This window comes from Cyanistes caeruleus, chromosome 2 (genome assembly GCF_971803275.1).
Source record: "Cyanistes caeruleus chromosome 2, bCyaCae1.hap1.1, whole genome shotgun sequence".
In the NCBI taxonomy this organism is placed as follows: Eukaryota; Metazoa; Chordata; class Aves; order Passeriformes; family Paridae; genus Cyanistes; species Cyanistes caeruleus.
The window spans coordinates 56,592,942-56,609,788 of NC_141702.1; the positions used below are offsets into that span (position 1 = coordinate 56,592,942).

The 16,847-nt window shown below is 34.7% G+C and overlaps 1 protein-coding gene across 9 annotated transcripts in view; it reads right to left on the reverse strand.

Annotated features, from left to right (window-relative positions):
- AHI1 (Abelson helper integration site 1) overlaps positions 1-16,847 on the reverse strand; it is a 90,954-nt gene that overhangs the window by 69,061 nt on the left and 5,046 nt on the right. For all 9 annotated transcript variants that reach the window (XR_015283231.1, XR_015283232.1, XM_023924586.2 and 6 more), the window contains 10 exons: positions 15,520-15,641; positions 9,092-9,702; positions 8,378-8,535; positions 7,841-8,054; positions 6,637-6,826; positions 5,052-5,147; positions 3,390-3,575; positions 2,329-2,466; positions 1,192-1,324; positions 97-220 (listed from right to left, as the gene is read on the reverse strand). Coding sequence is in view for 7 of the 9 variants with exons in the window: in XM_023924586.2 (XP_023780354.2) it covers positions 97-220; positions 1,192-1,324; positions 2,329-2,466; positions 3,390-3,575; positions 5,052-5,147; positions 6,637-6,826; positions 7,841-8,054; positions 8,378-8,535; positions 9,092-9,702; positions 15,520-15,641 (1,972 nt within the window). In the remaining 2 variants the exon portion in view is untranslated. The remainder of the gene's footprint in view (positions 1-96; positions 221-1,191; positions 1,325-2,328; positions 2,467-3,389; positions 3,576-5,051; positions 5,148-6,636; positions 6,827-7,840; positions 8,055-8,377; positions 8,536-9,091; positions 9,703-15,519; positions 15,642-16,847) is intronic.

Here is a 16,847-nt window from a genome sequence, read left to right on the forward strand (position 1 = left end):
TATAACATTATAGAATAATTTGTAGTAAAACACTGAATTGGACCACTTTCTTTTCAACTTCTGATGGTATCTGCCAGAATATGTCATCATACTGACCTGACAGTGCCGTCAGAGGAAGCAGTAAGAAGGTACTGATTGTCTTTTGACCAACAAAGATCATACACTATATTAAGGTGACCATAAAATTCTCTCAGGAACTGTCCAGAAGGAATCTCATACACTAGGGAAGTTGAAATAGAAAAATAAAAGTTTTTTAATTATTTACAGTCAAACAGACGTAGCTACTAGAGCCAAAGTTTAGACTAATCTCAGGTTGATTTTCTGCTAGCATAAATCAACTCATTTTCTTCTCATTTTGAGGCGACAGGATAAAATAATTGCTAGATATGAACAGACAGCAAGCATCTACTTCCATCTAGTGGTTCATGGATGTCACAAATGTCTTACCCCTTAGGAAACACCTTGTCTGCATTAAATTATTAAAACCAGATTAGGATTATGACATGTTTTTTAAATTTTGCAACTAATTGACCAATCTTAGAAATATTTTAACACTGAGATAATTTTCTGGGGCTGTGTAATAAAGGAATCAAGATTTACTATTTCTTGCATTTAAACAGTTACTTTGTGTAGTCTTAAAACACTGCTCTCTCTAAATCTTGAAACTTTTACGCAAGGTTTAAGAACTATGCAGTTGAAGCTACCATGATGAAGCAGTCAAAAACTTGAGTAATAAGGAATGTTTATACTTTGACTGAACTGGACCATGGAAGACAGCAGCTTCCAGTAGTCTGTCTGGAGATAGTAACATTCTGGTATCTAACTTTCAAGGCAGGTTAGGAGAAAAACTTACATGAAAAGTGTGTGAGGTGGAGGCTTAAAGTGTTATTTCCCTTAAAACATTATCATCTGCAAACTGATTTAGTATTTCCATTAGGCCTCTGGGCAGATATGGTGTCATTTCATACCATTAAACTGAGTATATGTAACCATGTAGGAAAAGCTAGTTCCAGCCCTATCAACACAGAAAGAGCATTTTCCTCAATGCTCTTTAAAGCCCAGAACCACCTTGTAATCACAACTACAAACCAGAAACTCTAAAAAAAGCACAATTTAAAATTAACTTCCCTTAATCTTTCATTTCCAAATAAATAGATTATAAGCAAAAAGACAAAATGTATATAAACTTACAAGCAATGGGATAGCCATTCCTTCCTGCACATGCCGCTGCCAGTGTTCTTCCGTCGTGAGAGAAGCGGATGCAGAAGCAGCCCATATCTCCACCTCGCAGGGAAAACAGGTGCTTGTTGGGTATGCGGCAAGCCTGGCTTTTCAGGGACCAGTTGGTAGGAATATTAACTATCCAATGTGTGGAACACACCCCTAGCTCCTGACATGCAAAAGTTCTAAAAGGCTAATAACATCTTAATGGCATTCCAAAGTAAAATTCAACGTATTATAAACAGTCAGTTTTGCAGCACATCCTAGGCCCCATGAACGTAAATCTCTTTCTGCCCCATTATTACAAACAACGAGCAAGTTTAAAAAACCTAAAATAAATTTAAACTGAAATAAATTCCTTAATCTTAAAAAATCCTTAATAATGCCTACCATCAATGATGTAAGCTGTGGAGTTAGACTGTAAGTGAAGCTTGTTTAAGGAGTCTAAGCACAACTTTTAGTAACCTAATGACTGTAGTGTGAACTCAGAAACCCAACTACCGGCACTCAAGCTTTTGGTCTTCTACCAAATCATTTTAACATTCCTTATCTGTATTTAAATATCTGACTTTTAAAGACAGAACCAGGGATGAAACATTTCAAAAAGACTGAACTGGTATTTTAGACCCCTTTCCCTTCTCCCAACGTATTACCTCTTTTTGAATGGCTTTTTCTACAAAACTAAATTCAAGTTTAAGGTGAAGAGCAACATCAACTAGCTAAGTGCTAATGCTCCCTCAATGTAAGCTCTGTCATAGTTTAAAAATTTCTTCAACAAACAAAAAGAAAAGTCAAGGAAATATATTTCTAATCAAGCTGAAATCTGCCAACTGGCTTCCTCTCTTACTTCCATTACCCAAATTACCCTACTCTCTCAAACTCTTAGAGAATTCTTCAGATAAAAATACCTGGCTGTTCTGGTGAAAAAATGGTTCAATCAACCCTATTTGCTAAAGTTAAGCCTCCTCTATGATCCATGAGAGTTTTTTATCTTTTGTTTAATATCTTTGCTAAATATTTTAATTAATTACTTGCTTCATAATACTTATAAAAATATAGTAAAAATTTAAAATATTTTCATTTAAATTTCAAAGAAAAATGCTTCACCTGTCCAGGCAATCTTGACCATTTAAATGGCTCTTTTTTCTCCTCTGAAGGTTCACAACCTTCTCTCTGGAGTTGAGACAGTGCTGTATTACTTTGTTCCTGCTGAACAGCTGCCATAGAGTGAAAAGAAGGACCGACCTTAAGGCAAACAAAACTAAGTATCAGGAAAAAATATTTTTGAAGTGAACAATGTGATTTCTAAAATGGTTAAAAGGTACTTTTAATTTAAATGTCTTGCATTTTTGTATCTGGAACAGAGATTGGAAAAGCTTAATACATGAAAACTGCATTGCAAAATGTCATTTAAAGTAACCAGGAAATCATAAGTCAATTAAATGGTATCACAATTTTTTTAAATAATCAATAATCTCCTATTTTTAGTAACTCTCAAGGTCAATGAAAATTAGAATTACTCTACTATTGTACTGTACTACTGAGAAGGTGCACATCTCACCAGGCCTTCATAGTAAAAAAGTGACAGGAAGAAAGTATTATTACAGCTCTAAATACAAATGGGAAATTATATAATAGAACAATATGGTACTTGCATTGGAGAAAATGCCATATTTATCTTGAATGCCCATCCCAGCACATACCAGTGTAAGGCTATTTTTAAAGAAGCTTTCATTTGTGAAAAAAAAAAATACAGCTCAATACAGCTAGAGGGTGCAGGGGAGCAAAGTTAAGTAACTTGAATCTTTTCTTAAAGACTTTATACACCTGCATGAGTTCAGTGACTTAAAAATGGCATTTCTGATAATAAGAAGGGACTTTAGTCTCCAAGAAAGTACTCTGAAAGTTTTCTGACTGTCAGTGACAAAATATTCCAAGTTGCAGGTAGAAAAGCAAGCCTATTTTTCAAAGATACCTATGAAGGGCTGAGTTTGAAACACCTATCTTGAGATGTAACATTCTTATTGTGTACTTTATATAATGCATATAAGCACAGCTTTTATACACATGCATACAAAAACAGACTCACATGCTCTATCTAGGTACTAGTTCCTACAGAAAAGCCTGCATATTTGCAAATATATTTATATTTTATATATTTTACTTACATGATCTGGCAGTTTTAGGCCTTTTACAGTTACATATAAAGTTGATGGGTAACGATTTCTAGGACATTTTGCCCACCAGTCATAAACTTCAACAACCTTTGAATGTGACTTGGTCCTTGAAGGTGGGTAATATAATTGCAGACGAAGTTTTCCACCAATGTTTAGAACTCCATTTGCACCTACAAGCTGGAAGGGTGATTAAAAAGACAAAAGAGGAAGAAAGATGAATACAAAAGTAATTGATAATTTCTAATATCTTAACTACCAGTATAAACTCCTGAAATCCACCTCCCACTGCAGAAATATACTAACTCTAAAAGTGATAATGAACTAAGCATGTATTTAATCCTCCCAGGATCAAGTAATGAAGATTAAATTTTAGATGGCAACCTAGTTTCAAAAGATGCTTCACAGTAGTAAATATCTTGAAAGCGGGGAGACCTCTGCAGTACCTTTTTTCTTTTTTTATCTACTACTTGCTAAAATCAACCAAATCTCAAAGGACTGCCAATCCATGAACAGCTTCTACCAAATATGTCCTCTTTGAATGCTGTAATGAAGGACATTGGTAAGGCTTTGGTTCAGAGCAGAAGATGCAGGAATGTAGTGACCTCTCCAACTTCAGAGGAGACAGATTTCTCTCTACTGAACTGAAAAATAGCAGAAGTACCTACTGCCATTAACACTGATCACTGTTGAATCAGGACATTTCTACATCAACTGATACCAACGAAAGGATAACGCAGGCAGGTGCAGTAAGAATGAAGAACAGGCTATAATTTTATTCATATTTATGAGCTGAAAATTTGTTCTTTCCTCTGTTCAGGAGTAGGCTGTACTGAATGCCTGGATGCTCAGTTCCTACAGCTCTCCTAACAGACACGGGACAGCAGGCCCCTGATTGTGGTAGATTTATCCTGGGCAGAGCTAAGGAGAATCTCTGTATTGAATTGCTGTGGAGGCTCCCATTCCTTCACTTACAGCAGCAATCCATTACCTTCTCCTGTATTTTTCACATTTCCTCCATGTTGTGGACTGCTCAATGATTGTAAATGATTATCACACACAGGGGTAGGTGTAAATAAAGAATCCTCAGGGAAATTGCAGTTTGTGTCAATTAGTTCTCAAAGAACTAATTGATACATGCAAGTCTCTCTTAAAAGGGTAGAAAGAATGTGCTGGCTGAATTACCCATATCTAACATTTGGCACGTTTGTACCTCAATTGCCACAGCATTTAAAACTCTCCTACTGAAAATGAGCAGCATTCTATAATTAAGTTAGAGAGTCTTTTCAAAGACTGGACAACTGAAAATGCCACTAGAATACAAAACAGCAGAGGTACAGAAATTTATCATTTTCTTCACAATCACAAACACAAAGAAAACCTTAAAAGGAAACAATCTTCTGTACTTTACGAAGAAACAAAAAATCTTACAAATTCTATACTTTCTTGAAAAACATATTATTTAATGTCAAGCCTGTTACTATGTTGATGCCATGGAGTGGAAGAAGAGGAAAAGGAGAGAACAAGCAAACAATGATTTTTTTTCCATCTCTGTTGCTGAAAATATTTTAAAATTCTTTCCTACTTGGTACAGTTAGAGATTTTCAGCTAAAAGGATTTATGAATTTTGTTTCTTTATTTAAATATTTACAGTACCTTTAGAAACGCCCAACAAATTTTTCGGTAACGACCTTCCTGAATTTTTACATCAGAGCTGGCTCTCACTTCATGCATACTTGAAGAATCAAGGACCTAAAGTATCAGCAGGAATATAAATGTATTTCTAATGAATGTATAATTCATGGTAATTTAAAAAAAAAAACTGCTAAAAATATGCTTGGTCAAATCCATTAAATTAACAGATTTGAAAAAAACAGGGTTTTTTCCACACAAGTATGAAATTAGAAATTACAGTTCCTTATGCATTTATCTGATTATTTATGACCTACATTGAAAAAGAACAGAAGTCTAGTCTTAAAAAAACTTATTCTTGCTCCCCTTACGTCTCAATAAAAGACAAAAAACAATAATATGTAATTTTCTTAATTCAGAAATCATTTAGATCACAAATCTGACAGCTAAAACCAGCTGCATATTAATCTAGATGGAAAATCACAGTCAAGAATTTAGTTTTCCTTTCCTAGCTTTATCAGTTTTGTCATTGAATCAGTCATAGAACATTTTGGGTTGGAAAGAACCTTCAAAGGTCACAGAGTTTTGAGCCATGGGCTTGGACAACTTTCACTAGATCAGGCTGCTCAAAGCCCTATCCAACCTGGCCTTGAAGACTTCCAGGGATGCCTACGAATCTTCATTTTTCTGTCAGGGACCTGAGTTTTCCCACTATTTCACTACTCCTGGAAGTTTACCTGGTATACAAAAAACCCTTAAAATAATACTTTTTTCAAACTCATATTTCATAAATCATACTGAAGTCAAACAGCCTTTTTTCATACTTTTGGTTCCAACACTATTTCCATGAAGAATCTTTACATAAAAACACAATTAGTTTTGTGTTAAGCAATTAATGATTCTTAATTCTATGACTATGTTAATTTACAAGCATCACAAAACATTAAGAAACATACAGCAATAATTTATATTCAATCTATTTGAAATAGGAAAAAAATAGGAACAAAACATATTTATTGTATTAGGTTTTCATTTTTATGTTAATGCTACAGAATCTCTCTGTACAAATATTGAAATGCCTAAGCTAAAAATTACATGGAATATATAACCTAAATTTTTTTCTTTAAACATAATTGTATTAGAGGACAAATTAATAATTTCTTTATGAAGACTAGGACAGGAGAGATAGATGTATAAAATGTTAATAGAAACAATGCAATTGCAGTTTGCTCATTGGTACAATGAGGTGCTGCTACATGCTGAGAATTCTACCTTTGAGTTTCTTGTACTTAAACCTCTATTCAGATTTCAAGAATGTGAAAAGAATGATATCCACCATATCTTACCAGCCTTCCTCAGAAGTCTGAGAGCTGATTTTATAAGAAAAATACTTCTTGTTACTTCATACTTCTTGTTACCATAAAACCAGGATCCTTTTCTATAAAAAACCCCATTTTTTAGTATCTCAACTTGACATTGTACCATAAAGCTATGCTATGAACCCAATTTAACTGAAACAAAACACTTGATTCAGTCAAATATATACTGCTGCAGAAACAAACCAAAAAACAGAACGTGCATAAATTGGATGCAAAATATTTCATCTTACCTCAAAAAACAGGATAACGTGAGGGTTTTCCTCAGTGTTCTGAATAAAATAAGTAAAACGCTCATTAAATATTACTTGTTCTTCCCACTCTGGAATTGTTGATTTAGACTTTCTAAAGTCACATGGTTGTGTCATTACAGGAAGAATGTGCTCTATTTCTTCTTGTTCATAAGATGAATCTTCCTTCTTGCTGTTTGAAGATTTCCAAAGAATTACAATTGTTAGAGCATTTAAAAAATAACCTTGAACAAAACAATATTTTTAGTTACTGAAAGCTAAGAAACATGTAAGATACTATTTGTCTGATTCTAGAAAAAATTTTCTAAATTCACCAAAAAATTAAGACAATTTGCAATGTATACAGAAAAACTACAGGCTGAGGTTGAAAATCCTAACAATTAAGTTACTGTTAGTAAATCAATGCATAATGATCATGGTGGAGTCTACTGCTTAAGCCCCATTAAAATTTGGTTTCAGGAAAATAGTGGATAATGACAGCAGAAACAAGCAACTGAAGTAACTAGAAATAAAAAGAACTAAACTTCATTTAAGGAGTTTAAAAGTTCTTAATATAAAAGACAGACACTATTTATACTACAAGAATTTAGCTTACATGTTCTTGGCTTTTATACATTTTTGATCCTTAAGAAATTTTGCCTCTGGGAAGAATACAGTTGTTGGAAATGTCATAGATTCACAGAATAAGCTGAGTTGGAAGGGGCCCACAAGGATCACCAAGTCCAACTCCTGGCCTTGCAAAGCACCATCCCCAAAAATCACTCAATGTGCCTGAGAGCACTTCCAAATGCTGTTTGAAAGTGCTGCTTGAACTCTTGTCAGGTTCGGTGCTGTGACCACTGCCCTGGGGAGCCTCAAGAGTAATACAGCAGTGCAGAGCATTTAAAAGTGCCAAAAGGAAAAGCAAAATATCACCCTCATTTATTGTGTGTATATATATATATATATGTATGTATGTATATATATGTGTGTGTGTGTATATGTGTGTGTGTGTGTATATGTGTATATATGTATATATATATACATATATATAACATATTATCATAGATGTAGAAACTAACAAACAGCTACACAAGTTTATTTTTTTCACACAAACTGTTTTTTTAATTTTCACTTTAATTTTGTAGGGAAGAGTATACCTATTTATTGTAATCAGTAATAATAGAAACAGTTTATTAAAAGTCACCTGTAATCCTTCTTCACATATAAGCCACTTCTCTGATCAACAATATGGATTTTAACCACAGGATGAGATACCAAGTGATCAATTTTAAGTCTATCCGATCGATGGATATAAACTCCCAAAACAAGATCATCGCCAAAACCAAATTTAGACTGAGTTGAAATTTCTGAATTCTTCATTTCCTCATCATTTTCTGCCGCAACTTCCATGGTTTCTTCTAGAAATTGGAGCAAAGTAAACAAGCTGTCACTAATGGGACATAAGTAACTTCTGTCTCAACTCAAAAATACAGTAAGTGTATTTTCAAGATTTTAGATTGATTTATCAAATAAACATCCTCACATAAAAGCTTCAGAATTGGAAGAACAGAGGTACAATTGAGTAACTTAAGAAATATAAGTAACTCAAACAACTCAATCAATTCCATGTTACTACTATGGACAAATATATCTGTAGCAGCACACAAAAAAAAAGGGCAGCAAAGTAGTACAGTATTATAATAGTATAATAGTACAGTATTATAAATATTTGTTGGCAGACCTTTTCTGGTTTTCTTCTTAACCTTCTTGGCTTTAGATTTCTGTTTATCCATGCTTTCCTCCAGTTTCTGTCCTTCTGAGGTAAATAGCCTTTCAGGTGACTGATTTTCATTGCCACCTTCTTTTGGATGATGCCGCAGCTCAGAAAGGGACATTGCACTGCAAGGTAATGGATCACTGTCAGCAACTGCAGACTACTGCACATATTGATACAATTACTCATTGCCATTGTTAATCCACTTGAAATTTTGCAATTCATCATCTATGTATCTTGAAAACGTAACAGCCCCCAGTCCTATTAGTGTCTTGTCTTTTTCAGTGCTCTCCCCTCTTCCTTTCTCCCTAATTTCCAGACAATTGCAGAACCATTTATGTGAAGAGTTAAATCTTTTGCTGGATCAGGGCTACCACTTATTATTAAAAAAAATCATGCACAAAATGATCTTAAGTTAGTTAAGAGTGAGTTCCACAGTAAAAAAACATCAAATAGCAATGAAGACTATTAAAAAAAAAAAATATTAAAAAGAATCCATGAGCTAAATATTAATCATGACAGCCTTTTGAGAAAGGATTTAGTACTATTTTTTTCATAACAGAATCAGCCAGTTAATCACTTAGAAAATATGAACAATTTATCAGAAAGCTGCTGCCTATCTTAAAATGAAACATTTTGTTTAAGATTCACAGACACAATGTGTACAGTTTGTCATGTTACCTTGTTTCAGCTTCACTTAAAACTGCTCGCTCTTTCTTCTTTTTCTTCTTTTTGCCCACTTCATTATTCAATGCAACTTCATGCCTTTGAACAGTGGAGGTAGATTCAGACATCTGTTCTTTAAGTTTCTTTCTCATTTTCTTTTTAATTGCATTTGCTTCCTCCTCAGCCACATGCAGCTGATAAGCTTGAATTAGCTGCTCTTCCTCTTCTAATTCAGTTATATTTCTCACTTCAGTCAAGGAATTTTTGATCTTTCTATCACCTTCTTGATGAGGTACATCTGTTTGTGATTTACTTTTTGTTTTCTTCTTTGGAAAATCATTAATCTTTTCTTCAAAACTCCCCAATTTAGTTTCATATAAATATTCCTCCTCATTAAATTGTTCTTGTAACAGTGATTTCTTCTTCTTCCTGATTGACTTTGGCTGCTCATTCTCTTCTCCACTAACAACATCGTTGTTTATTTTCTTTGCAATTGACGCTTTCTCTCTCAATTTATTTTTTGTAAATCTTGGGCTCTCTTCTTCAGGATTATATGTGTTGTTTATAATTGCTTCATCATTCACACTTTCCTTAGATAGATCAATATTATTTCTAAAGGTATCAAGCTACAAAAATAAAGAACATGAAACATATTTGTACTAAAAACCATATTCCATGGATAAACACTGCCCTTCATGTTATTCTTTCAGCAACATTACTCAATCTTAAATTAAATCAAAGATCTAGTTATTTTGTTGTTTCAATTTGACAAGTGAGAGATTAAAAGTCAACAGAAAATTCACACTCAAAAAAAACATTTGTTGTTTGGGCATCTCATCCTCAATGTTACACTGTTTTCATATGACATTTACATACATCCACTAAAAAAAGGAAATCAACAAGCCATAATATGAATGCCATAAATGAATGCCAGTGTTTTACACTATGGAGGATGAGAAGACTTCATGTACCACAAAAACAGACATTTTCATCTACTGAAAATCCAAGTTAGAGACAGATTTCAGGCTCAGTTGTTTGTAGTCTCTTATACTGAAAGCTGCTTGTCAGAACTAAATTTCACTTCTCAATGGTTTTACAGAAAACACATCGTAAAGTTTCCTGTCCTTCAAGTTTCTATTTCTGATTACTAAAGATTATAATGTCACTTCCCTGCCTCCTTGGATATGTTCAAGGTCAGGTTGGAAGGGGCTCTGAGCATCATGATCTAGTTCATCATCATCAAGATGTTCCTGATCATGGCAGACTGCTTGGGTTAGATCACCTCTAAAGTTCCTTTCAATCCAAACTAAGATTCTATGATAATGGCAAAGAACACAGCAAATAACTGAAGTCTGATTCTATAAGGTCAACACAGAATAATTTATCTTCATTGATGTAACTTTCATAAAGTTACTGAGGTTCATTTATGCTGTTGTCTTACAGAACTCTCTTAGAGCCTGTAATATGAAATAATATGAAGAATATGTAATATGAAAAAATATGAAGCATTAGAAAGGGCTTTAAAACACAGAAAAAGCAAATAAAAAAGTTTGGAGAAAATATACATATCTGCCTACAAAGTTTTATTTCCCAAGAGCTTCTTCCTCAATAAACACAGACATTGTTCCTTTCCAGTCAGGATACATCTTCCAGTTAAAGAATCATGTTTGTCTCAAAGATTTGTAAAATGGGACAATATGTATAATAAGTATGAAAAAATTGTCCTTGTATTTTCATCTTATACTTGCTTAAAGAAACCACTAACATCATATTTATTTGTAAGTCAATGATTCAAGATGATATGGAAAATTTCATATAAATAACTTGAAATACAAAACAGAGTAAGGAAAATAAAAGAATTAAAGAGCAAGCTTTGTATAAACTAAGAAAAAAAACTCAAACAGAATAATGTTCCTAACAAATTGGTCACTTCCTTATCTTTATTTCTGTGAATAACTTTAACTGTAGAGTATTAGAAATGAAGATTAAAACACATTGACAATTAAAACCCAACAGTGGCTGAGGTCATGCTGATTTTTGTTTTTGATAAAACATCTATCCACTAAGTTCAAGTAGTAGAATTATTTGAGAAATCCTAAACAAAAAGCCCTCTTCTATGACTTGGTCAAGAGTTTCTAAAATAACTCTGATATTCAAGAATAATCTCCTTAAAGGAATCTACCTGTTGCAAAAACTGGCTTGAAATACTTACTAGAACTTGTTATTTACTATTGCCTAAAAACAAACAAACAAACAAAAAATCATAGATTCATAGAATCACTCAGGTTGGAAAAGACCTCTAAAATCATTGAGTCCAACCATTAACCCAGCACCACTAAACCATATCCCCAAGTGCTACATCCATATGCCTTTTGAACAGTTCTAGGGATGGTAACTCCATCATTTCCTTGGGCAGCCAATGTCTGACTCTCAATGGAAAAGTTTTTCCTAATATCTAAGCCTCCTGTGGTACAACTTGAGGCCATTTCCTTATAATGAAAACAAACCACAGTCTCAAACTACAGCAAATTTCAGGAACATTAATAGATAGATACTGCAGGCAGCACAAAGCTGCTTCAGCAGTTCAAACAAAAATTCCTCAGATAAACAGCCTGTATGATCTCAATTCTGGCCACCTTTCCCACATGCTGTAATTACATGACAATTAAACAGAGAAGAGAGATGCAGAGAAGTTACAAAACAATCAAGTAAAAGCCAAGGGGTTCAAAAAAACCTTAAGATTAGGATTCTGGCAGAGGTGGAAATATTGGTATAGATTCTCTGAGAGATATCAACTAAGAGCAATCATCAATACATAAACACTGAACTGAATTAAAGAAAGGATTTAGGCTGGAAAAGCAGCTCAGTAAGACAGGCCTGTCTCCGGAATAACTTCAGAGGGTTGCTGACCTGAACCTGACTTTCTCAAAATACAGAACAAATAAAGCTGTTTCAAAACAGCTCTGTGGCCACATTACACCCGGGTAAAGGAAGCACTCCTCCCTGAAAACAGCCTTGCTTGCACTACTGGCTTTAGAGGAGCAGGGGATGGGCACCAGCTGGGATGCACACACGTGGGCTGACACTCAAGGCTCACACCACAATAAATCAGTCACAGGTCACACCACTGCCATTAATGCCCCAGAGCTGAGAGCAGGGACAACGCCCAAGGATCTCACACCTTTTCAAAAGGACTTCTCAAATACGCATGAGTGGAAGCTGACAATGTATAGAGTGAGTTGTCATGGGTATTTGGAAACTTGTGTAACCTGATTTACGGAGGTACCTGAATTTCCACCCATAATAATACAGGCACACCTTGAAAAATTAGGGATGGACACTGCCAACTCACTGAAGCGCTGATATGTACTGGTTGTAAAAAAACCATTAACCTACAGCCAAATTGCTAATGAATGTACTTGGGATGATGGCTTGTTGGGTGGGATGTTTAAGAAAATCTTAATGTACTAGGAAACCAGTTTTACTGCCATTGCTTGTGTAAGACTATAAAATATAGACACTCAAAGCTAGAAGAACTTTAATTTACAGATAAAATGGTGGGCTTGGAATTTTTCCACCAAATCTAACAGAAAACAGTGAGAAAACGTGTGGATCAATTATATAGTCAACTATTATCAATTCTCCTATTTCATGCACAAGAAAGAAAGGTGTAAAATCTAATGGAAATCTCAACAATTATTCAGTGCCTTTCAACCTAGAAGACAGATAAATCTATTGCTGCTCTGCCTTGAAGTTACCAATGCCTGTCCATGCCAATATTGTAATCTGATCAGACTACAGTCTAAAAAAGAAATTTTTGCCTCCGTAGTGGGATCTAATCTTTTCATCAGGTAGAAAATTTTTAAACATCCTCTTTTCAACCACAGAATTTAGATTGAACCAAATCAATCATTTTCATGATGAATTTAGACAGATCCATGTACCTAGACATTGCCTGATTTGCAGTTTGCCTCACTCTAAGTTGGAATAGGAGGCACAATTGATAAAAAATAAATATTATGACAGCCCTAGAAGGGATATTGGCTAATTCATGTTCTGACTGTCTCAATTGCTTGTTTTTTCCACTATGCCTCTAGGCCTCATACCCACTGCCCCAGTGGCTATTTGCTGAACAGCAAAGCAGAGCTTTCACTGGCCACAGCTGATGTGTATTTCCATCTCCATTACAAGCTCTTCACTCCTTATCAGTTGTGGCTCCAAACTCATCCTGCCCTACAGACATCAACCTTTCCTCTTCCAAGCAAACTCTTTCCCTGCTGTCAAGGCAGGCTCTCCAAGCAATAGGCACACAGAGCAGAGCAGGCAAGCAGGCAGGCACTCCTCTTATCCTCACTTCTGTCATTTAAGACCACAGCAACCCCCTGTAGCTCCAGAACTCAGGTTTCAAAGAAACAGTGGACTATAAGGGAAAAAGTCTTATTAATCTTTAAGAAAGGCTAGAGTGAAGACAAAGGAAGGAAATAGACTGGAACATTTCAAGTGGAAATAGGCTCTGAATCATGACCTGGTTTTGATCAAAGCTGGGAGACCATTTATGGGAAGTGTTTGACACGAAGCCAACCATCACTGACAAATTTCACGTTATTTCAAGATATGTGAAACTCTGTACAGTTAAATCATATGAACTGAAGAAAATGGGAACAAAACCAGCCAACCTCCTCCATCTACCTACTCTTCTACTCCCACACACATTTATTTTTTTACAGAGAAATGACTGTTTACTTGCTGAAGCCTTTACAGAAACTGCTATTTGAAAATACCAACCTGAGCTCCTCCAACTTTGCCATGCTTTAAGGAAATACTCCTAATGGTCAGTAATAGTTTCAATACAAGCTCTCCTCAAGTCCCTAATTTTTAAGTGGTTTAATTTGTAGTATTTTTACCTTCAACAAAGCTAGAAATCTGGCTTCCACACTGATCTAAAAATGCATCTTAATTTGTTTGCATACCACTGAGTTTTGATTCAGGTCACTGTGATATTACGTGTTTCTACATAACTCCAAAACATGAGTGTTTTGCATCAGAGACCTCTGGAATGGAAACCAATTCTAAAACCAAAGCAAGTTTAAAATATTTATGAGTAATATGTAGTGGCATATGAACATACAATTATGTGTTCAAAAATACTTATATATTACAGAATTGAAAATTCACAATTCATAAAAAGTGAACTTAACTGAGGAAGAATTGTCTTTTATTTACATATGTGCCAGTAAATAAGGAAAAAAAACACCTTCTAACTCTCTGTACTATTTTTAGACATCAAGTTGATTCTTTGTATGAACTATTGACTAAATAGCATATACATCAATAAAAATACATTTTTAAAAAGTCCATACAAAATCCAACTTCAAATTGTCAATCTAAAACCAAATATTTAGCAATACTAAGTTTAATGTATCTATTCTAAATATACTTAATATATACAACTACATGTAACATCTATGATATTACACGAAATACCACTCATTTGTCTTAAATGAGTATTAATGAAGGAACATTCACTTCCAGGATCTGATATAGACACATTTGTAAGAAAAAAAGACTGAAAATATAAAACCTATCAGGAGGAAAATAAAAAACCATTGTCTTCTAAATAATTTACTTTCTTTCCAAATTCCAAATCTTCTAAGTCAATAATCAGGTATTACAGAACAAGTTCATGTTGAACTCTTATTGTCCTCCTCAGGAAAAAGACTACAATGTGAACCATAACTCAGAGGGATTTCTGAGGCTCCTTTAGTGACAGATATGCCACAAACAAAAATGTCATCTAACTATAAAGTGTGGGTGATAGAATCCTTCCTAAGCTGCAAATCACAAGCTAAGGTCAAAATCTTTCAAAACTTGACATGGAACCTCTCAAGACACAAAGCTCAGCACATGCAGAAACTCACTGATTACTGAGATTAAAAAAAAAAAGTAGAAAATTGAATCATTAATTATTATGTCTAATATTATTATACTTTCTCATCAGTTCTCAATTCACAGCTGTATTAGACAGACATACCTGTATTACACAGATGTAGTACTCTCAAAATTAAATACTTTCACAGCTGTAATTCTACTAGCCCTTAAACATCTAATTAACTCCCAGTAAAGTCAGTACTGAATTTGAAAAATTTAATGAGAAAATGGTATGGAAAAACAAGTACTGGTGGACATTAAGGAGTGTACACCTACATGTGCCACTTTCTTTTCACCAGTTGATACAATTTTGGCATACCTCCAAGTTAGAAGGATGCTTTTGCATCACAAAAAAGAAAATAAAACCCACACCAAAACTAAGGGGCACATGCAGAAACATACTTTACAATTAATTTTTTTAAAAATGCTTACATCTCCTTTCTGCAATACATTTTCCTGATCTTTTTTCTGTTAAGGAAGGCAACCAAACAAAGCCTGAATATGTTGAAACTCACCACAATGCTCTCTTGAGAGTCAAACTTCTTTTTCTTCAATTTCTTTGTGTCTGCTAAGTCAGCATGGCGTCTGAAGATCTCCTCAAAGCGGACTTTGGTTTTTGCCTTTGCCTCACTTTCAACTGCAAAAAGAAATTGAGAGTATTATTTGCTATCTCAGTAATCACCATTGCTAAAAAGTGCATAATTATGCTTTAAAATCACAAAGAATGAGAATTATTTATCAGGGAAAGTTTACCAAGAAATTCACTTCGTATTCAGTTAAGAATTTCTACTGGTAATATAACCCATACAAGGTTAACTCAGCAGCTTTGCACAGAGACCTACACACCAGTCTTACTCTTGTTGCTAAAGTCAGCACCATCTACTCTGTCTCCTGAAGAAAGCACATTTGGAAGAGAACATGAAATTTATGGGCATGTTTTCATGGTGTTACATGAAAACAACTGTTAAAGTTAGATAGAAAAGCTAAAAGTTTAAGTGTGTAGATCAGAGAGTTTTCTTAAATCACTGGGTGAAAAAGTTAGAGTTTAAACTAGTTTAGAAAGCAGAAGACAAAATGGAGGATTTAGAGTGTTGTCTCTTTTCTTCTTCATGTTCTTCTAGAGGTTTTTGAGTAATAGTAAGTGATTGGATAGAAAATTCCGCAGTGCAGTACACAGGTGTTGTGTCATTGGGTCATTAATAAAAATAATATACGTGTATATTGTTAATTGGATAAGAATAAGTATAAAGATAAAAAGGCTACACAGTTCAAGGCCATTCTGTGCCATCAGAGCCGAAATGTGCCAGGTTGCAGTGAATTAAACTAGTGCAGAAAATCTGGAGAGACCTGCCAAGTTTTGTGATAATATCCTAATAAACACGAGAAAGAAGATCCTAACAGGCTTTGGAGTTTTCTTCCTGACCCAGAAACTGAGATAAATGGAACTCCCCGTGAGGGAGTAGTCCAAAAGAGCTCAGCTCAGAAGAGACTGAGAAATCCAGGAGTGAAAAGAAGCACAGCAGAATCAAGAGAGAAAAACAGAATAAAAAATGTTATAAAGATCAGCACAAAACTTGGGCTAGCCAAAGCAGAGGACAGACTACTGCCCTCCCTGCTTTGAGGAGGTGACACAGTCTTCCAGGAGAAGCAGCAGCTCTGGGTTCTTACTGGGTCTGAACACCAGAGCAGCACCATCCTGAGACAGATCTGTAAGAGCCAGAAGCTGGCACTCTTGCCTTTCTATGAACCACAATACTGCCTTTAGCAGCATTTCAACCCTTGAAGTAAGTGTTCTAGTTCCCCTCGGGTAATGCTTAATTTGTAACTAAGAATTCAAAATGCA